The sequence below is a fragment of the Nerophis lumbriciformis genome, linkage group LG06 (genome assembly GCF_033978685.3).
Source record: "Nerophis lumbriciformis linkage group LG06, RoL_Nlum_v2.1, whole genome shotgun sequence".
Lineage (NCBI taxonomy): Eukaryota > Metazoa > Chordata > Actinopteri > Syngnathiformes > Syngnathidae > Nerophis > Nerophis lumbriciformis.
Genome location: NC_084553.2, coordinates 29,759,776 through 29,783,450, shown reverse-complemented (window position 1 = coordinate 29,783,450; position 23,675 = coordinate 29,759,776). Strand labels below are relative to the sequence as shown.

The following is a 23,675-nucleotide window of genomic DNA, read 5'->3' as shown; positions in this document are numbered from 1 at the left end:
CCTTGTACATGAATATTCTGAATAGATGAGAGAGTGAGATAGGTCAAGGTGAGTCCTTGACAAACACGACAGCAGCAAGTGTGTGTATGTGCGTGCGTAGCTGTACTTCATCAATCCTGACATTTTTAGGAAGCGAGACACGATTGAAGTTGCTGGAAAAGAATGCAAGTCAGTGTAATGTTTTTTCTGCATCTGTGTCCATACAGCGCAACATGAAGCGTAATGGCAGTCGGGGCTGCATGACCAGAAAGAGCAGATTTGGATCCAGGGAGCGTGACTGGCTGAAGAGTGACACCCAGCGGGGCTGTGTGTGTCTGTATGGGGCCACTGTGGACCCCCAGGTACCTGCATCAGGACCCCAGGCCTCCTCCACTCCTCAGCCAGACCTGCAGCTGGTGCTGTGCTCCACCAGCACCAGCGTGGAGGAGATGAGCGCCCAGAGGGATGGACATGAAATCTATGTTCAACTGCATGGAGACTTGCTCAGGTAAATATTTCCTCTTCACTTTCAGTCGAGCATGTACATCCTGTCTCTTGCAGACTGCCAACAAATAATACGCTCATTTACGTATTAAGATTAAGGATTTGCTGAGTCAGTTCACTTCTAAATTCCTTCTCTGCTTGCCAGTAAAAAACAATCCATCAACATTTATTAAGTCTCCATTTAGCAGGACAAACAATATATCTTACCCCAAAACCTTGTAAATATGGCAAAATATAGGATTTGTTTTGAAAAATTAAAATATAGCATTTTTAAAATGTAATGTTTTATGCACAAATAATATTGTAGCAATATTGCAATATACTGTACAGCAGGGGTTGTCAAACACATTTTTATTGAGGGCCATATTGCAATTATGGCAGTCCCCAGAAGGCCGCTTGTAACAGTAAATATATATGAATACAAACGTATAACAGCCTCGTTACACAATTTACAAAGGTTTTTGATTGTATTTTTTACTAACAGATTGATGGATAACTTTTTTTGCGAGTCAAGATGGACAAGTCGCCACCTCATCACAGGGCCAACACAGATAGACAGACAACATTCACACGCATATTCACACACTAGGGACCATTTAGTGTTGCCAATCAACCTATCCCCAGGTGCATGTCTTTGGAGGTGGGAGGAAGCCGGAGTACCCGGAGGGAACCCAGAGTGTACCCCGCCTAGCGCCCGAATGCAGCTGTGATAGGCTCCAGTACCCCCCGCGACCCCAAAAGCGACAAGCGGTAGAAAATGGATGGATGGAAGATGACAAACAGATATTTAAGTTTTCGATTACTAAAAAAAGTTTAGAACATTTTGTTGCATGATCAGATAATATTAAAGTGTAAAACATATGCAATTGCTTGCAGTACAATTTTCTGTCAAAATTGAAAACAAATACATTGAACAGGAAAGTGCTTCATTAATTCCAGCCTTTCGCAGGCCACGTAAATTATGTGGCGGGCCATTTTAAATATTGTGGCCGACCACTTAAAATAATGTGGGGGACTACATAAAATGGCGTGGCGGGGCTACATGAAATGACTAGTAGGCCACATAAATAATGTGATGGGCCACTTAAAATCATCTGGCGGAGCACTTTAAAGTAGCGGACCATATAATATGACGTGGGGAATCAAATTAGATAATGTGGCGGACCACATAAAATTATGTGGCGGACCACATAAAATGCGGCGGGCAAACTAAATGTTGTGGCGGACCACATACAATGTGGTGGGCCAAATTAAAGAATTTGGCATACAAAATAAATGACATAGCGGGCCACATAAATGACATGGTAGGCCACAAAAATTCAAATGATGTGGCGGACCTCATAAATGATGGGGCGGGCACCATTAAAAGGTGTGGCGGAGATGCGGTAAATTATGGGCAGGCCACAAAAAATGATGTGGCGAACCAATTAAAATGACGTGGCGGGCCACATAAAATGCTGTGGCAGACGACAAAAATGATATGGCGGTGCACTTCGGCGGACCACATTAAATGATCAGGTGGGCTATATTAAATGATGTGGCAGACAACATAAATGATGTGGCGGACAACATAAAATATATGGCGGGCCAAATTAAAGGATCTGGCGGACGATAAATAATGTGGCGGGCCACTTAAAATAAAGTGGCAGACCAAATAAATCAGTGGTCCCCAACCTTTTTGTAACTGCGGACCGGTCAACGGGGGGACAAAAAAAAACAAACAAAAGAAAAAAAAAACATATATATATATATATATATATATGGCCTCGCCAAACTCCTCCCATGTCCGAGTTTTTGCCTCCGCGACCGCTGAAGCCGCACACCGCTTGGCCTGTCGGTACCTGTCCGCTGCCTCCGGAGTCTCATGAGCCAAAAGAACCCGATAGGACTCCTTCTTCAGCTTGACGGCATCCCTCACCGCCGGTGTCCACCAACGGGTTCTAGGATTACCGCCACGACAGGCACCAACCACCTTGCGGCCACAGCTCCAATCAGCCGCCCCGACAATAGAGGTGCGGAACATGGTCCACTCGGACTCAATGTCCAGCACCTCCCTATATATATATATATATATATATGTATATATATATATATATTTTTTTTTTATTTTTATTTTTTTATTTTTTTTTGTCATAAAACGGACTGTATCCCTGCAGACTGTATTGATCTATATTGATATATAATGTAGGAACCAGAAATATTAATAACAGAAAGAAACAACCCTTTTGTGTGAATGAGTATAAATGGGGGAGGGAGGTTTTTTGGGTTGGTGCACTAATTGTAAGTGTATCTTGTGTTTTTTATGTTGATTTAATAAAAAATAAAATAATTAAAAAATGTTTTTTTCTTTTTTCTTGTGCGGCCCGGTACCAATCGATCTACGTACCGGGCCGTGGCCCGGTGGTTGGGGACCACTGACATAAATGACAGAGGGACATTTTAAATAAAATGGGGGGCCACAATAAATAAAGTGGCGGACCACATAAATTACATGACGGGCCACTTTAAATAATGTGGCTGACTACATAAATGACATAGCGGGCCACCTAAAATTAATTGGGCGGACCACATAAGATTACGTGGCGGGCCACATTAAATGGTGTGGTGGGCCATCTAGAATAATGTGGCAGACCACATTTAATTACGTGGTGGGCCAAAATAAATGTTGTGGCGGATGACTTAAAATGAGGTGGTAGACCACGTTAAATGATGTTGCCGGCCAGATCTGGCCTTGAGTTTGACACCTGGGCTGTATAGTATTTAGTAGACAAATATGGCAGTATATGGTCAAATATAACCCCTGATGGTAAAATATTAGAGATGTCCTAATCCCGAACATAGGATCGGATCGAAGTTTGATATTTGCATTTTTTTAACTGATCGGTGATCGGCTAAAGATCTGCCGAGCCCAGCCAAGCTTTACTGCAGCTGTGTCCCAGTGTTTACATGACTAAACTTGTACTCACTTGAAAGATTCCTTCTAAAGTGATGCATGCTCAGGGAGACACAATTACATTTCCATTTTCCATATTCCTTGCTTCATGCATGCAGGAGGTGTGTGTGAATTCCTGGAAGGTGCATGTTTTGCCAGAACGCCGGCTGGAATTTGAGAGCAAGCTGCAGCAAAAGCGTCATCCCACCACAGTGTGAAGCCGCTTCTAAGATACTAACCCTCACCACCATAGCGGAAAAATGTGCACTACTGTTCGGATTCTGGCTCTGCAGCATTCTCTGCCTTGACTTACGTTTGTCACTGCGCGCCTTCATTCAAGATGCGCACTTTAGGTGGCGCAATGCTTAAATGTGGGCGTCCCTGTTAAACCTGGCCTTCTGCGTATTCTCCCATCAACTTTAGTACTTTTGTTCTTACACGTCTCTGAGGCTGGAATAAGTCCAGCACCTCTCGAAGGTTAAACATTATATTGCACTTAAAGTTTGGATGCAGTGTACACCGCATGTAATAAAATTATAAAAGACTTTCAGAAAGCTATCTAATCTATTCTAATCAATTCAATTGATAAACCTGTAAACATCCAATGAGATGAGGATAAAAGGACCATAATGCCTCTCTGAATTAACTATCAAAAATCAAAATGCACATTGTTTTGTCATGAGTGCGACTGTAGCGGAAGGAAGGTGACTGTGCGTATATTGGTACTAATGACCGTTCAATGAATCTGGATCGTGATGTATTACTATTTAATAGAAAATACATAGATGCAGGCCTCGAATCTTAACTTTTTAAGGTCAAGGCAAGTGTTGCCTTAAAGAAGGCTCATATTTTAGGGCACCAAGGCAAGTTAGAAGGGTACCAAGGCAAACATTATTTTCTTTCGAGGTTAATGTATGAGATCTAGCGCTTCCAATTATGGCCAAGATTATTGTTATCGATATTGAAATCATGATTACTGATTGTTAGGTAAAGCAGTGTTGGGCTGTGAACGTAATACCATCATGTCATTTGTAATGTCTAATAAAAAGACGACAGATAAACGTTATCCATATATTTATAGACAAATATTAGGTTTTATTATTCTTTAATAACATCAACGTGTCAGCTTTTTGTCATTACATGATGCCTTTATCTCTATTTTTACATTTTGATGGAGAGAGTTTTTATTTTTATTTTTTTTAAAGTTACGTACATCATCTACATGATCGGGACAGATCCATTATGAGTTTGAGAAGAATATGTTATATAGGAATTAACTATACACAATAAAACATTAACAAAATGATGTCACATAAATGATTTTTGAAGTGACATGAAAAAAACCACAATTAATGTTAACAAAACCTGGTGTTTACTTCTCCATCGCCTCCTAGTGGTTCAGTACAACAGTTTGGCCAACAACAAAAAAACCCGGAGTGATACCTCACACATCGAATAAACAATCTTCACCGCCTGCGTTCAATTCGATGAGATGACAAAACATTTGAACCAGTATTGATGTTATTTGAACACTGATACAGTTAGCAGTTAAATAAAGGAGTGAACATCCCAGTAAACAAAGTAAAGACTTTATAAAAAAATGGTGACAACATTCACGACACATCGCCTGTTGCAAAACATCAACAAGTTTTCTCCTTCGCTGTATACTTTTAGTGTGGGGACAAGTGTCTCCAATATTGTCCACACCTGTCTCCATCTAAACACAGCAGTGTGCTCTTAAACGCATGGCGGGAAGCGAGGGAAAATTATGTTAAACCAAGCGCTTGGCTCCCTTTAATCCAAGGGGAAATCTCCGCAGCAAAATCCATGTAGCTTGTCCGCCATGATTATCAAGCTAAACACCGCTAGTGCGCATGCGCCTGACTTCGTGTTGCCGAAAATGCATTAATAAATGACGTTTTTTCGGTCATTAAAAAATTAGACGGTATTACTAACCGTCGGGAATTATTGCAAATTATCATTATACCGTTTACTAGTGGTGTAACGGTACACATACATTTCGGTTCGGTACATACCTCGGTTTAGAGGTCACGGTTCGGTTTATTTTCGGTACAGTAAGAAAAGAACAAAATAAAAATGTTGTGGTTATTTATTTACCAGATTTGTAAACAATGGCTTTATCCTTTTAACGTTGGGAACACTATAATAATTCTGCCCACGTTAGTCAACATTAAACTGCTTTAAGTTGTTGCTCAGATTAAATAAAATGACAAAACTTTTCTTCTACATATAAAAACTGCAACATTAAACAGTTTCAAGTCAACTCATCATGCTTAATTTATTACAGCATTTGGGAAGCCTGAAGTTGATTTTTATTATGTAAATGTTATATTTTTATCAACATGTGATAGCAGGGACCCCGCCATTCAAAACTAAGCTGCTGCATTACTATTGATTAATGTAACTATAGCTGAAACAATGGTACAATAGCAATAGGAGAGACTATTCATCCCTGAACACCGTGGAGTTCATGTAGGCTTAATGATGCAGTTACATTATTATATCAACTATCAGAGACAGAAACTCTTCATTTAACATAATGTCCTGCTTCAACACAGCTCAATCAACACAGAAAAAGGTAAAGTGAAATAACAGACAGACAGGGCTTTGCTGTCCGTAACACACACACACACACACGCACACACACGTATACACACACACACGCACACACACACACACACACCGCAAAATGAGCTAACGTTACGCTAAAAGCGAATTAGCCTTAACCTCAAGCCAGGACTGCGAGTTAGCTGAGCTGCCGTTTAGGTTTCTAGAAGGTCAACGGGCTCATAGTGATGTTACTAGTAGTTGACTGGGAGGTGTTTATTATAATTTGGGGAGAGTCCGCTGCCTGATGCTTACCTGCTAAACGCTAAGCACTGACTACATGCGCTCTGAATACGCACTGCTGATTGGCTGTTACCGCTCTAAATACGCACTGCTGATTGGCTGTTACCGCTCTGTTTGTAACCAATCAGATGGTTGTGTGAGTGGGACAATGCTGGGTGCTGTGTAGAGTACTGCCAGAGACAGAGGCAGAAGGAAGCGGAGGCGGCTACATAATATGTTCGTGTGGAAACTCGTTCGGTACACCTCCGAACCGAACCGAAACCCCCGTACCGAAACGGTTCAATACAAATACACGTACCGTTACACTCCTACCGTTTACTGTTACATCCCTCGTCCATTAACAAGTAAAAAGTCAAGGGTGGTCACGGCATGTTCTTGCCACAAATGTTGGTACATTTTTTGGGCATTACGGCAAATGACGAGGGCGGTCGCGGCAAATGCTTCGGTGCCGCGGTAAAATTCGAGCGCTGTACATGATGTAGTGTCTATTAATGGATTTGACAGAACAAACTCTTAACATCACAAAAAACATTGGGGTGGTTACAATAACAATTGAAACCAAGTTTAATGTGCAGGTTAGTATTCACATCCAGCCAGGAAGAAGACGCTGTTGTAGCGCGCAATGACCACATTTATCCAGTGCTTAGGTTTTTGCACTGACTGTCTGTCGCTCAGACTTTAACCAGCTCTGCTTGTGTACAATTCTGTTCATGGTCAAGCGCCAAAGTATGTTAGAACCACATGCACCATCTCCGGCTCAGATAACTTTAGGTAAAGGTCTCCTGCTAGTGCCCAGAGTCAGAATAAATACATTGAATGATTGTATCTGTACTTTTTACTATATATCAATCAATCAATCAATCAATCAATCAATGTTTATTTATATAGCCCTAAATCACAAAAGTCTCAAAGGGCTGCACAAGCCACAACGACATCCTCGGTACAGAGCCCACATAAGGGACGTCGATGTGAATGACTATGAGAAACCTTGGAGAGGACCGCATATGTGGGTAACCCCCCCTCTCTAGGGGAGACCGAAAGCAATGGATGTCGAGTGACATAATATTGTGAAAGAACAGTCCTTAGTGGATCTAACATAGTAGTGAGAGTCCAGTCCATAGTGGGGCCAGCAGGAGACCAGCAGGAGACCATCCAGAGCGGAGACGGGTCAGCAGCGCAGAGATGTCCCCAACCGATGCACAGGCGAGCGGTCCACCCCGGGTCCCAACTCTGGACAGCCAGCATTTCATCCATGGTCACCGGAACCGGAGTAACCCGGCGAGGAGGCAGAGGAGAAAAGAAAAGAAACGGCAGATCAACTGGTCTAAAAAGGGGGTCTATTTAAAGTCTAGAGTATACAAATGAGTTTTAAGATGGGACTTAAATGCTTCTACTGAGGTAGCATCTCTAACTGTTTCCGGTAGGGCATTCCAGAGTACTGGAGCCCGAATAGAAAACGCTCTCAAGCACGCAGACTTTATTTGGGCTCTGGGAATCACTAATAAGCCGGAGTTCTTTGAACGCAGGTTTCTTGCCAGGACATATGGTACAATACAATCGGCAAGATAGGATGGAGCTAGACCGTGTAGTATTTTATACGTAAGTAGTAAAACCTTAAAGTCGCATCTTAAGTGCACAGGAAGCCAGTGCAGGTGAGCCAGTATAGGCGTAATATGATCAAACTTTCTTGTTCTTGTCAAAAGTCTAGCAGCCGCATTTTGTACCAACTGTAATCTTTTAATGCTAGACATATGGAGACCCCAAAATAATACGTTACAGTAATCAAGACGAGACGTAACGAATGCATGAATAATGATCTCAGCGTCGCTAGTGGACAAAATGGAACAAATTTTAGCGATATTACGGAGATGAAAGAAGGCCGTTTTAGTAACACTCTTAATGTGTGACTCAAACGAGAGAGTTGGGTCGAAGATAATACCCAGATTCTTTACCGAGTCGCCTTGTGTAATTGTTTGGTTGTCAAATGTTAAGGTTATTAAATAGGTGTCGGTGTTGAGCAGGACCGATTATCAGCATTTCCGTTTTCTTAGTGTTGAGTTGCAAAAAGTTAGCGGACATCCATTGTTTAATTTCATTAAGACACGCCTCCAACTGACTACAATTCGGCGTGTTGGTCAGCTTTAGGGGCACAGATTACTTTATTTATTGAATGTTTTTATTGTTCTTTAAGGTAAAGCACCTTAGTTTGCCTTTTATACAAATTGGGCTCTATAAAATACATTTGTCTTGCCTTAAATGGGCTGTATATACTATAGTTTCAGACACCATAGAAGCTGTTATAATGAGGAAACACTGAAGATGGAGAGATAAATAAGGACATGATGACTGTTTTGGTCTTTTTTTTATAGCTTATTTCCCCCAAAAAACTATTCTGTCTGTCTTGATCCCTCCATGTTGAAACACACTAAGTTGAAAGACGTCCACCCATCCTGGTCATTGCTTCAAGTGCTTAGACGTGACAAGTTTGTCCTGCTCGGCCAGTCTCCGGTTTCCTCCCACTTGGTAATGCCCAGCAGCTTTCCAACAGGGAGACTCCCAGACTTCTCCTCCCAGAGAGCGCAGCTTAGTACAAATGGCCTATTAAACGACCCTGACTAATAAATTGAGGTCAGCCAGTCGACCGAGAAGTGCCATCGTTTTAGCTTTCTGTGTGCTCTACATCAGTGGTTCTCAGACATTTTGCACCATCAGAAAACACTTGACCATGATGACCAACAATAAATACAGTAGCATAGTAGGCCTAAATATTCATATAAAAACAATGCAGAGATTTTATTTAACAAGCATATTTAATATGTTTGGCCAGTGTAACATTACACACAGTTTGAACAGTAACACTGTGTTTAAATATTTAAATAAGTTATTATTTGGCGTACCACAAGATGGAGCCCGGTACGATTACAACAGTTTGAGAGTCACTGCTCTACAGGATGCAAAGCTAAGGACCTCATGCTCTGAAAACAATAAATAAATAAATCATACTTTCACTTTTATAATATGTGTGTCAAAGCTGAAGAACAGCTTGGCCGCAACATTAGGTACACATTAGTGCATGCTGTGGGCCTTTGCGGAGCAGGACGGATGTTTTCTTATAAAATAATGATGTTATTGCAGCAGAGGCCCAGCAGATTTCCACATGTACAAATACTGCAATTTTGCATCCTCCCTCGTGCTTGTGTCGTGCAGGAGGCTGGAGCCCGCAGAGCGTCCTCTCCAGATGGTTTATGACTATCTGACTGCTATGGGCTATGCAGACCCAGTGCGTGTGCAGCAGGAGGCAGCCAATTCAGACCTCAGCTGCTTGATCCGCTTCTACAGTGGTGAGTACCACACACCCACAGGGCTCATCATCATCATTCGTCTTCATTGTCTGCTCAATGGGAACTGATAGAAGTCGCGTTTCCTCCACGGCATCAGTGCGATTGAGGCGCAGTTTTCATGTTGCAGGTGTTCCTAATGTTGTGGCCATGTCTGAATGACTCATCAGTCATCATTTGTGTGCTTACTATTTTGGTGTTTATTAGGCATTTGGTAAATAAGAGTACTACAAGTATCATGTGACTTTTAAAAGTGTTTATTCCACCTGATAAACATGCTGGGTACACATTGCACTGAAAATAACAAAACTGCACAAACGCAACAGGGTGTTTGTTGAGATGTGACACGCACAAAGCAAGAACCCACGGCAAATACAGTAAATGTGGATACGAATAGATAGTGGTGCTGAATTGTGCTATAACTGAAGCAATTTTTTCAATGACAAATAATATAAATCTAATAATCCGTTCCAGAGACCAAAAAATATCAACCCCCAAAATTTTGAAACCAATGAGAAATATATATAAATGACAAATTAAATGGATGAATTAACATTATCCATCGCTTTTACCTTTACTAAAGACTCTTTTGCAAAGACTGGGGGAGAGCTACAAGAACACCACCTTCTAACTTTGCTACAAGGTATTGCTTGAATTCAATAGTGTTTTGATTCCACCTTCTTTATCAAAGCAATGTCACTCACGTTATATTCAAGCATGCAGGGACAACTACAGCGAAACCTTGATTTACGAACTTAATTGGTTCTTCAACAGGGTTCGTAAACAAGTTTATATATTGAAACAAATGTGTCCTTAAGAAACAATGTGAACATGAATAATGAGTTCCAGCCTCGACAAAAGTCCATATTTTAGTAAAAGTTGAACACTTTAAGTACAATATAAAGCACTATACAGATGGACCAACTTTCTATCTAAAAACAAAGCCTAAGCAACAACTTGATCTGATCACCTAAAGTGCAGAAATGACAGTTAGATTGGTGATGGCGTGGGGCAGTTTTTGCCGTTAGGCTCCGCCCACTACGAGTAGGTAGGAACGGGTACGAACCATCGGGCACTTCAGGGTATCATCATCATCATTTGTACCAAATAAGATCAAGATCCTAATTTGTGGAGCCGAGTTATTTACGTTTTCGGTTTTGTGGCGAATCATCAGAGTAATGTTTGGCATTATGCCACGCCCACATCTCATCGCATAGGCAACATTTTTCGCAACTTATCGTCATCTTTATGTGTAGTATCTGTAATTTTAATGGCAACTCATTTGGCCAAAGTTCCTAGAAGGAGTTCTTAAATTAAGAGCCGTTTTTCTCGCCGAAAATTAGCCACAAATGATCGGAGCAAAGTTTGGCGCCATACCACGCCCACATCTTATGACATAGGAAAAATGTGTTCGCAATTAATCATCGACTGTGTGTAGTATCTGTAATATTAACCGCGTCTCATTTGGTCAAAGTCCCTAGGAGGAGTTCGTTAAAGTCCGAGCCCATATTTTCTGCGAAAAATGGAAGACGAAAATCAAGATGGCCGACTTCCCGCTCGTTTTCAGGTATGGGTTCTTGAGACTTTTATGTGCGTCCCGTCATGACAGACGTCTCCTGCGGTTTTTGTGTCAATACTTGGAACTGGTAGGAGGGGATCATTTTTTCTAATCTTAAAGGTGGCGCTAGAGGGCCAACTTTTGAAATTTCATATTTTGGACCCCAAAAATATAACATTTTTACTATACCTGTCGCGCCTGCAAAATATGGGGACTTTTTGTGCATGTTAAGTTCCTCAAAAAGGTGTTCAAACATATAGAAGAAAAACACATCAATTTCAGTAGGGCCTTTGTGGGGCTCTGCATCGCCCCTTCCCGGCTTGCTCCGCTGCTTGGGCCCTAAAAATATCCACTTTACTTTGTTGGTTAATCTTCTTGGCGTGCAGCAAAAGGTAGGGAGAGAGGAGGAAGGCAGTGACTACAACGCTGTGGATACTTCCTGAATGTTTCAAACCCCACACAGCTTGTCCATTGCTTTCTTTGGACTCATATTGAGCTAGCAAAACTCAAAAAAATTGTTTAAAAAAAAAAAAAAAAACACCTAAAAAGCACACAAAGTAGAACAGGAGCTAACAACACTGCTCTGCTGATTCAATGAGCATCGGAGATTGATCAGCCCGTCAAAATGGATGTGCTGCCGGACACCAAATTGCTGTAGTGCGAGGCGCCCACATTGGGGAGATAAGACGTTTGTACACTGAGACAAGGTTTGTACACCAAAGCATATTTTAATTCGGCCTGTGGTTCGTAAATATGCTTATACGACTTTATTGACCACAGTTTAAGGCACAACACATCACACTGTCGTGACTGCGCAACCCCACAGCTTTCTTTGGTCCCATGTTGGCTTATTTTGTTGTCGTACCCCAAGAGAAAAACAGATACTGAGTGACTGACACGTGAGATTCTTTGTTTGGGAACTGGATTCTGCAGAATAATATGCGGGCAAATTGTCAGGACCTGTCAGACTAGGTCAAACTTGGTTTTGTGTTTTCATTATGTTTGGTGTTTTAGTTCCTTTTTAGTTCCTTAGTTCTAGTTTTGACTTCCTGTTTAGTGTGTTGCCTTGCAGTGACCTTATCCGTGCCAATAAGTGCAGTTTCCCTCACTTCTTCTTGATTGACAATCAGTGGACTCACCTGTCCTTGATTGCTAATCAAGAGGGTTTATCGTCCCGTGTCGCCTACCTCTCGATGCTGGATCATTGATTTTGTGCACGGTTTCATGGATCATTGAAATGACTTGTCGTTGCTTGTGTCAAGTTTGGGCCGCATGTCTGCAGTGGTCGTGTTTCCCAAGATGTGGAATTACAGGCAGGAGCACAAGCAGCGTGGAGGCAGGAGTTCTTTTGATTACAATGACAAGGCAAAATACAAAACGGCGTATCGCTCAGAGGTGCACTAGAAAAACTCAGATTTGTTTAGCATAGCATCAAAACCGCATGGACGTAGGAAGTAGTACTAAGCTAACATGAACAACTACAGTAGCATAGACTGGACAATGTACCTGTTGCAAGTGGTGAACAAGCTCAAAGAAAACAACAAACTTCAAACACAAACTGTCACCTAAAGCAAGACTAGGTATATAAGGGGTGTGATTAGTCTGTAGCTGGTGGGGACACTAATAAAAAAAAAGAGTCTTGTGTGTGTACTTAGTGGCCTTAGCAACAAGGAAGGTAAACAACGGAGGAAAGAAGCACTGAGAACAGAACGGAAACACTAAACTAAGAAGAAGCTTGCCATGTTTACTCTGTGTCTTTGGCTACCACGTGTAGACTTTTGTGTGCACTACCAGCTGCACTAGTTGTTTTTTTTTGTATAATAAATCCATTTTACCTACACGCTGTGTCCTGTCTATACCCATCTTGGGGTCAAAACTACAGCTACCGTGTCACGACATGACACAAAAAATAAAAATAAAGTTTATCAAGTGCAATGTTTGGCTGTACAATTACCAAGACGGTATGCGAAAACTAAAGCAACCGTTTGACGAAAAAAAATTAGTAAAGGGGTACAAACTAGTCGAAGGTACCACAGTGTCAACATAAGTGAGTTACCGTAAAAACTGGTAAACACTCAATATTACAAACAACTTACGTCACAGGTTCTCAAACTTTTTTCAACAAGTACCACCTCAGAATAAACTTGGCTTTCTAAGTGCCACCATAATCCATCCATCCATTTTTTACCGCTTGTCCCTTTTGGGGTCACGGGAGCCTATCTCAGCTGCGTTCGGGCGGAAGGCGGGGTACACCCTGGATAAGTCACCACCTCATGGAAGGGGCCAACACAGATAGACAGACACCAACACAGATAGACAGACAACATTCACACTCACCTTCACACACTAGGGCCAATTTAGTGTTGCCAATCAACCTATCCCCAGGTGCATGTCTTTGGAGGTGGGAGGAAGCCGGAGTATCTGGAGGGAACCCACGCAGTCACGGGGAGAACATGATAACTCCACACAGGAAGATCCCGAGCTCAGGATCAAAACCAGGACCTTTGCCCTGCCGCCATAATGAGTAGGCCTAATTATTCATTAAAAACAAGACTAAGGTTTTATTTAACAAGTATATTTAAAATGTTTTACCATTGTACAATTACACACAGTTTGAACAGTAACACTGTTTTAATATTTGATTAAGTCATTTTTGGGCATAGATGGAGCCTGTTTACCACAAATAGTATGCGTACCTCAGTTTGAGAATTATTATTATTAGCCTTTATTTAACCAGGTAAAATCCCATTGAGATCAAAGATCTCTTTTCCAAGGGAGACCTGGCCAAGAGGGCAGCAGCAAGGTTACATTAAAAACAGTAAACAAATACATAAAACATCACATTTACAACATTAAAACTTGCTCACATGACACGTGCATACAGACAAGGTAGACTGCAGTCCTTTCACAGGAGTTTTAAACTCATTCAACGTAACTAGGGTTTGAAGTTTAATATTAGTTATTCCAAGCCTTCGGTGCTGAAAACCTAAAAATATAAGAATCACTGACTTATGTCATGCAGATGAACTAGGAAGTAGCCTACTAAGTTAAACAAAGAAAAAACAAAAAACAAGTCAGGTATCATAAAACTAGGATTAGGTCTACTGATACTTCATGTTCATATTCAAGACCACTTGTCCTCATTAGGGTCACGGGTGAGCTGGAGCCTATCCCAGCAGGCTTTGGAGAGGCATGGTACACCTGGACAATTTAGTGTTCATCCAAAATTAACTAAGAGGTAGCAAATAATGCTTGTGGCTTTTAATAAATAAAACTTAAATCCAATATATATACAGAACATTGGTATGTATGTCTTAAAATACGACCACACATCTCCTTACCTCATCCTCCTATTTGATGAAGAAACTCATTGTAAGCGCTTTGTGAGCCTCCCCCGCACAACCCTGCTGAGATCAAAACAAAACATGGATGAAGGAATAATCATTACCAAATGCTGACTTCATCAAAATGTTGCGAGTGCAAACAAACGGTGCGGGCTCCAGGGCCAGTGCTCGTGTGGGTCAGCCTGTGCATCTGCTGGGAGCTCGGTGACGTGGCCTGCTGTAATCTCTGGCGCAGATCCACCTGGGCTGCATAGTTACTAGAGACCCACCGCCGGTGTGTATGAAGGCGTCGTACAGGAGTAGTTAGAGAGCAATTAAAAAAAAAAGAGAATGATTTGGCTCACAATGAAAGCTTCAGTGTGGTAAAATGGAAGATATTGTATTGTGGACCCAATTTCTGACACCCTGAGCCCTCTTCTTTTTTAAATCTATCTATCCACATTAATAGAGCTTTTAATGTTATGTTATGTTATGTTATTTTCATTTATTACGCGCCCCCCAACCGTTACATCAGCCCGGGCGCAGCCCGAGTGGAGAAAACAAAAAAAAAACAAAAAAACAGAAACAGAGACTGAGACACACAAAGGAATCTAAACTAAACACATAAATCAAGTCATCTGCGGTAAAGAGGTGAGTTTTAAGCTGTGCTCTAATGTTAATAATGTTGGTATATGATATACACTATATTGCCAAAAGTATTTGGCCACCTGCCTGAACTTGAAGTGCCATCCCATGGAATTGTCCAAAATGTTTTGGTATCCTGGAGCATTCAAAGTTCCTTTCACTGGAACTAAGAGGCCAAGCCCAACTCCTGAAAAACCAACCCCACACCATAATTCCTCCTCCACCAAATTTCACACTGGGCACAATGCAGTCCGAAATGTAGCGTTCTCCTAGCAACCTCCAAACCCAGACTGGTCCATCAGATTGCCAGATGGAAAAGCGTGATTCATCAGTCCAGAGAAGGTGTCTCCACTGCTCTAGAGTCCACTGGCAACGTGCTTTACACCACTGCATCCGACGTTTTGCATTGGACTTGGTGAAATATGGCTTTGATGTTGCTGCTCAGCCATGGAAATCCATTCCATGAAGCTCTCTGCGTACTGTACGTGGGCTAATTGGAAGGTCACATGAAGTTTGTAGCTCTGATCTTTGCACTATGCCTTTCAGCATCCGCCGATTCCTCTCTGTCAGTTTACGTGGCCGACCACTTGGTGGCTGACTTGCTGTTGTTTCCAAACTCTTCACTTTTCTTATAATAAAGTTGACTTTGTAGGAGCGAGGACATTTCATGACTGGATTTGTTGCACAGGTGGCAACCTGTGACAGTTCCACGCTGGAAATCACTGAGCACGGCCCATTCTTTCACAAATGTTTGTAGAAACAGTCTCCATGCCTAAGTGCTTGATTTGATCAACCAGGCCAAGTGATTAGGACACCTGATTCTCATCATTTGGATGGGTGGCCAAATACTTTTGGCAATATAGTGTATGTCCCTGGAGAAAAATCCATCATCTCTCACTTGTATGCTCCACTTTTGATAGAAGAGGTGCTCAAAATATGGCATATGGAGTTCTCATGACATCAAAAAACCTCCCTAATACCTTTTGACCCACTCATACACACCCACCACTTCAATGAGGATAGTTCAAAAAACAAAACAGAAAGGCTTCGCTACACCGCTATAAATAAAGCCTGCAGCTCCACCAACTGTCAGTCATCTACAAATAATATATTTTTTTCTTCAGCAAATTGGCTAACCTAGCATGATGTTGCTGTTAAAAAGTGAGTGTAATGCTCGCACTGTAACTATGTTAATGTTGCTAACGTTTGTGTTCTCCTTTCCCACTCCATGCTACAATGGAACCTTGATTTAGAAACTTAATTGGTCCTTGAAAAAGGGTTCGCGAAAATAGGAAATTTGTACATAGGCAAATTTCTCTGTAACCATGAGTAATGGATCAGAGCATGGTCAAGTCTATATTTTAGTAAACGTTTGTACACTTTGAGCACAATATAAAGATTAAACAGTACTGTATATAAAATACACATAACAAGGAGGTGATGGATCAACTTTCTATTTAATGACAAAGCCAAAACAACAACTAGCTCAACTGTCCTCATTTACAGCTACCCTGCTGACACGCACACACTGGCACTAGCTCTGTGATGCACTCACAATATAAAATCACAAAGCTCCTTAACTTGAACACCCATGTCACTACAATGACCAGGAATGAAAAATAAAATCCACTTTATCTTGTTGGTTAATCTTCTTGGCGTGCAGCGGAAGGGAGAGGGGGCGGGCGAGGAGGCAGTGTCGACAACGCTGTGTATACTCCCTGAATGTTTCAAACCACACATCGCCTGTCCATTGTTGTCTTTAGACTCATATGGAGCTAGCAAAATGTTTAAAAAGGCTTAAAAAACATATGCAAAGCACATAAAGGTGTACTGAACACAGTAGGACTGAATGACTTTTGACATTGGATGGCTGCGCTGCAGGCACACAATGGGTGGATGAGACAAAGTTCGTACACCAAAACACATTTTTATTTGGTATGTGGTTCGTAAATCTAAGTTTGTACATTGCGGGGTTCGTACTGTAATTTGAGGTTGCACTGTACGTTGTTGTATATTCATTTTATGTATTTACTTATTTGAATTAGGATTATGCATATTCATCAACATAGAGCAACAATGTAAATATGCCGGAGTTAGCACAATAGTTCATTTTCATCCGTTGTCCTAAGGCAGGTTAATACAGTAAACATTCAACAGGTCATGATACAAACGAACACATAAATCACAAGACATTACACATTGCAAGCAAACCATAAGCACAGACCATGGACAAAATAATAAAACAGACGACAAACAAAAAAAACAAGAGAATAATCTAATTGTGCGTGCATGTCTCATTAGTTTTCAACCACTGTTTCAGTGCAGTATATGTCATCTATTACATGGGACCAGTGCAAAGTTAAACAGTATATGTAAAAAGTGGATTAGGTGCACAATAGCACTTCTTGGAGCCACCCACAATCTACTGAGACAGCTGTGGACAAACACAGCTCTTTAGCATTAAAGCTACAGACACACAAAACGATATGTTCCCAGCAGGGCTCACTAAAAGCTCTTTTAACGGCACCTTTAATTGTGTATTCTTACTAAACACTTCTGGAAATGTTGCAGGCTCATACAACCTTTTAGCCACTTTGCTATAAATGATTAATTCTCCATCAAAGTGATGTTACTCGATGATGTCGTTCATTTGATCATCTGTGTCACAAAGACTGGAAAATATTGTAAATTTGGATAGAAGTCAGTTACAGCAGGATTTGACACCAGTCTGTTTTCCAGGTCATAATAATAAATGAACACGAGATGTTCTTTATGACTTGACTTGACATGGTAGAGCTTTACGATGAGTTGATCATTTCCTGACATATGATGTTTGTGATGGAGCAGTCTGTCTCTCTTTTACACTCAATCTGTACCAGTGATTCTCAAATGGTAGTGGTACACGGGCTCCATCTAGTGGTATGCAAAATAATCACTTTATTAAATATTCAAACACAGTGTTACTGTTCAAACTGTGTGTAATGTTACAGTGGCCAAACATATACTTGTTATATAATGCCTCTGCCTTGTTTTTAATGAACATTTAAGCCTACTATGCTTCTGTATTTTAATGTTGGTCATTATGGTGGTACTTGGAGAGCCAAGTGTTTTCTGAAGTGGTATTTGGTGAAAAAAGTTTGAGAACCACTGAGCTTACCATACACACTAATGTGCCCCTGCAAGGTAACGTTGTACCTTTTTACAAGTCTGGAAGCTGTAAAAGTCAATGTCAAGAACACAGAATGATTGTCATGAAATAGTACACTCTTGCATGCAGGTCTACAATATTGTCTTTTAATTAGAGTCCACAGTCCAACCAAGAGGAGCTTCCGAGTTTGCTATTCTGAGTTCTGACGTTTCAGTGCTTGTCAGTTGCTTTGAAAAAAAAGCCATTATGTGATTAAAAAAAGATTTGAAAAGTATAAATATCACGCGGACGGAGATCCGTGTAGTTACAGGAGACGAGGCAGGAACCAGCTGACCAGACTGACGTAAAGAAATGCTGAGTTGGCTTAAATAGATAGATAGATAGTACTTTATTGATTCCTTCAGGAGAGTTCTCTCAGGAAAATTAAAATTCCAGCAGCAGTGTACAAAATTGAGATCGAATTTAAAAAGTAAAAAGTAAATAATGGGGGTATAAATGGAAACAAAATAGAAAAATATTACAATAGAATAAAAATAAAAAGCAACAATGAGAATACAAATATAACAGTAAAATAAGAATATAACAAGAGAAACTAGGCAGTAGTGACCATGTTATGAAAAAGTATTGCACTGTTAAATGTCTCACAGTGTCCTTCAAAAGTTTGTAATCTTATTTTGTGCTCGCCTTGAAGTTCACACATGTTTTATAATCAATAGATGGTGATCTTAGATGATGATTGTATTCCCGAAAAATGCCACACAATGTAGCGAGGTTTGACAAAACAACTTGAAATTTCTCACACAGTTCAGTGTTCTTTACAAAACAACCCCCGTATTTCTGAAGGGGAACTGCATTTTTTGGGGGAATTTTGCCCATCACCCACAATCTTTGTGAGACAAGAACACACTTTTCTGTGCGTTCTATAAAAAAGGCTGTGTCCCTCACTATAAGAAGGTCTTGGGCTCGATCCCCAGGCTCAGGGTCTTTCTGTGTGGAGTTTGCATGTTCTCCCCGTGACTGCGTGGGTTCCCTCCAGGTACTCCGGCTTCCTCCCACCTCCAAAGACATGCACCTGGGGATAGGTTGATTGGCAACACTAAATTGGCCCTAGTGTGTAAATGTGAGTGTGAATGTTGTCTGTCTATCTGTGTTGGCCCTGTGATGAGGTGGCGACTTGTCCAGGGTGTACCCCGCCTTCCGCCCGAGTGCAGCTGGGATAGGCTACAGCACCCCCGCAACTGAGAAAAGGACAAGCAATAGAAAATGGATGCTAGTAAGAGGCAGCTAACAATGTAGCTAATGCGATTCAAATATACCACCTATAAACCCCTCTAAAAAAGCTAACACAGAGGAACTACTTTGTCGTGACACATCGCCTTGCTTACACTACTCTTTAGACCACGAGCTACTCTCTATAAGCTAATAGCTACTATAACTACTCGCTCATAGCAAGTCGCATGCGCGAAGACCACGTCACTTCCTGGACTTGCATTTGTTTACCGGCGGAGCCTTGCGACGTCATGTTCTGTGATATTTGAATGTTTAGTTAATGTTTTGTATAAAAAATAGCTTACTTAGGTGTAAAAGGGAATAAGAATATAAACATGAACAAGAGGTAGATTTAAAAAAAATTATCGCCACATTTTCAACCACTTTCACTCTTTTGTCATTGCAATAAATGACACAAGGAGGCACCTCTGACTTGCATCGTTAAGGGTTTGTTTGATATACTTAAAAGTTATTGTGAATTGATGTATTTGATGTAAATAAATTAGTAAAAATAGATTTATTTATTTCCCATTTAAGGCTGCTTAGCACATCGTTCAGGTTTCTGTACAGTTTCAAAATAAATACTGTATTCTTAAGCAACATTTTGGAATTGTTATTCAAATAAAGATTACAAAAAAGACACCATGGTAACAGTGACGTGCACGAAAATAACTGCCGTGAAACAATTGTGTCTTCCGGTACCGATCGAGTAGTGACAGCTACTCCCTATTAGCTAGCAGCGGGTAGCTGTAGCATGATTTTACTTTTTTGTTTTAATCAAACAATGAACATACATATAAAAATGCATTGAGGCAGTTCCAATATACAATTCAAAGCTCCAATGTTCCCGATCAGGCCGAGCAAATAACATAAATCATATTCAAACAATTCTCATACAAACAAAAATATAAGCAGTGTTGGGACTAACTGTACTGTAACGCCGTTAGTTTTGGCCGTAACTAGTAATCTAACGCGTTATTTTTTATATTCAGTAACTCAGTTACCGTTACTACATGACGTGTTACTGCGCTATTTTACGTTATTTTTTTATGTAGTATCGGCTAGAAACAGAAGATCTGAGTGTGTTTTATTGGAGCGCTGCGGTGTCGTCCTTCTGTGTCACAACGAAAAGAAAAGGCATGATTTGTGTGGGTGGGGGTGGGGGGAGTGGGCTCCCAGACCATAGTTGAGGGGCGCAGGGGAGACGTTCGTCCAGGGCCTATGTACTTCAGGGCTAACAACCTTCACTTTACCCGGAAGTGGGTCTTTACAGTTGAGGGTGAATGACGAGGCCGGCGGTTTGTTGCAACTTTGTGACTTTATTGGACACAGCCATCCACCAAGCTAGAGCACCTGCACGCACTCCCTGTTGCCGCTCTCTCATCTCTCTCGTCCACTCACTCACTGACGTCACTCACCTCACATGCTGTCATATCTTAAAGGGCCACACACACACACACACACACACACACACACACACACACACACACACACACACACACACACACACACACACACACACCTACGCTACTCTCATAACAACTAACAAGACATAATGGCGAAGCCAGAAGTCGAGTTTCTTAACATGGAGACATTCTCAATACTTTTCTTTTGTTGAGCACAAAGAAAATAACATTTTAGTTAAATGTAAGTTGTGTCTTGGATCAAAGATCCTATCTACTTAAAGTTGAAGTGCCATTATGTTGCAGCTATTTAAAATAGTTTTGTCAATTTGTTCTGGCCTTAAACAAATTGGCCCTTTGAAACATATCTTTGTCTTTGTGTGTTGTATGTAGACCACGTTGCTTAACAGAGTTCAGTGGTGCAAATGCATGTCAAGTTGATCAACAGATTGTATTATTCTCCAGTGCAATAACAGTACTGAAATGAAGGCTAAAAGGGCATTCATGGGAGCCTTAAAAAAGAAAGAAGTAACTAAATAGTTACTTTTCACAGTAACACATTACTTTTTGGTGTAAGTAACTGAGTTAGTAACTGAGTTACTTTTGAAATAAAGTAACTACGGTAGTAACTGTAACTAGTTACTGGTTTTCAGTAACTAACCCAACACTGAATATAAGAGACAATACACATGAGGTTAAAATAAAGTCCATATACATGAAAGAAATTATATGTACAATTAAAACTCATTTAAAATGGGCTTCTTTAAAACAGTTTAAATTTCTCCAATAAACATAATTTGAGGACTTTTTTATTTTTAATTGTTTTCCAAAATGTTATTGTTAACTTGAAGTCATTAATCCAATGAGAAAATTTGTGTTTCACTCTAAAATATTGACTTTTGTGTATAAAAAAGCTTAAAAAATGAGCTTGCTGAGCGGTTGAACGCATGCCGAGATACAGACCACCTTTGGCGTGAGCTCAGCTATCAAACATGTGAGTTTAAATGCTTTTATCTGTTTGCAGATGGATGGCATTTAAAAACAAAAAAGTGCTTCATCTTTTGTTTTGTTTTTTGTTCGGTTCAAATTGAAAAACAAATGAATGATGCACAGATTCATTTGCATTTGGTTCAACAGATATTTACAAAAAAAAAAAAAAATAGAGTGAGTGTGTTTCTTTTTTTTAATTGCGTCTGATATCTTTGATGTTTGGACACCCCTAATTTTACTGTGATGCGAAAAAAAGAGGACACCCCCATTGGTTGCCCTAAATCTGTGAGTCTAAATTATTAATCAAGAAGACATTTTGCTAACTGCTCTCATCTTTGTGGGAACAGATTGGGGACGGCCATTTTGTGTTCGAAGTACACAATGCAAGGTCCTTCAAGGCATGCTTGGATGAGGTTGGTGTGGAAGAACTCTTACATGTTTTAGCGGTTAGACTTATGGCTGCAAAGACGGGGATCAACTATGTATATTCTTTCATTTTTACTTCCTGAACATGTCCCAATAATTGTGTTCTTCCTGTGTATGTCAGTCTATGAGTCAATGGCCAAAGCAATGAGGTATGAAGGACCACAGTTTTCCTGTTATGTCAAGTTAAATAGTCCTCCACCCTGTTGTAGTTAATATGTCCACTTCCTATTTTTTTTAATTAACTATCACAATTCTAACTTTGCATCATTGTCGCTGCGCACCATGCACGCCACGTCTCCAAACGACTCTCTGGAGTGAAGGCTGCGGCCCACGCTGATCTGTCACTTGTCTCACTGTCTGCGTGGCTTGGCCGCCTCTCCGCAGAGGGCGTTTCACACAAGGTGGCAATTAGTTTGGTGTGTGGCAAACAGATCTGTCATCCTGCTCTCCCAAACCCATAAAGTAATGAAACGAGCGTGGAGGAGTATTGAACCCACTCTAACCCTTGACACGTCACAAGGGATGGTCAACTTTATTTGCGGGATTACGAGCTCTGACTGGACTTTGATTGAGAGAACAAACCTATTTCCACAGCAACCAAGGGAGAACCCTTGTTTTAGAGAAGTTCTTTATGGTGAAGACATGTTGTGCAATTTGACTCATGATTTTACTAATGACAGCATGCAATGTGTGGAAATAGATATTAGATATTGTTGTTTATTGAGTATTAGACTTAGACTTCTTTTTTTATTGTCATTCAAATTTAAACTTTACAGTACAGATAAGAACGAGATTTCGTTGCATTAGCTTGTTGTAGTGCAGGATAAAAGAGCAATAAGTGCAGATATAAATAAATAGATTACTGCACAGATAAATATATTGCACTTTAGCATATGCATCCAGGTTTATGGATCTATGTTATATTGTCTTTATATTCCAGCGAGTTAATCCATTTTTGGGGGGAATTGAGGGGATTAGTATGATGCGCTCAAGAGTCTGATGGCCTGAGGGGAGAAGCTGTTACAGAACCTCGAGGTTCTGCTGCGGAGGCTACAGAACCTCTTTGTATAGTCCAGCAGTGAAAACAGTCCTTGGTGGGGGTGGGAGGAGTCTTTGCAGATTTTCTGAGCCCTGGTCAGGCAGCGGCTTTTTGCGATTTCCTGGATAGGAGGAAGAGGAGTCCTGATGATCCTTTCCGCCGTCCTCACCACTCTCTGCAAAGACTTTCAGTCTGAGGCACTGCAGGCTTCAGTGCAGACACAGATGCAGTTGGTCAGTAGGCTCTCTAT

The 23,675-nt window shown here is 40.8% G+C and overlaps 1 protein-coding gene across 2 annotated transcripts in view; it reads left to right on the top strand.

The window, feature by feature from the left end:
- phlpp2 (PH domain and leucine rich repeat protein phosphatase 2) overlaps positions 1–23,675 on the top strand; it is a 93,222-nt gene that overhangs the window by 629 nt on the left and 68,918 nt on the right. For both annotated transcript variants that reach the window (XM_061964054.1, XM_061964053.1), the window contains exons 2-3: positions 207–487; positions 9,494–9,627. In XM_061964054.1, coding sequence (XP_061820038.1) covers positions 213–487; positions 9,494–9,627 — 409 coding nt within the window. In that variant the 5' untranslated portion in view covers positions 207–212. The remainder of the gene's footprint in view (positions 1–206; positions 488–9,493; positions 9,628–23,675) is intronic.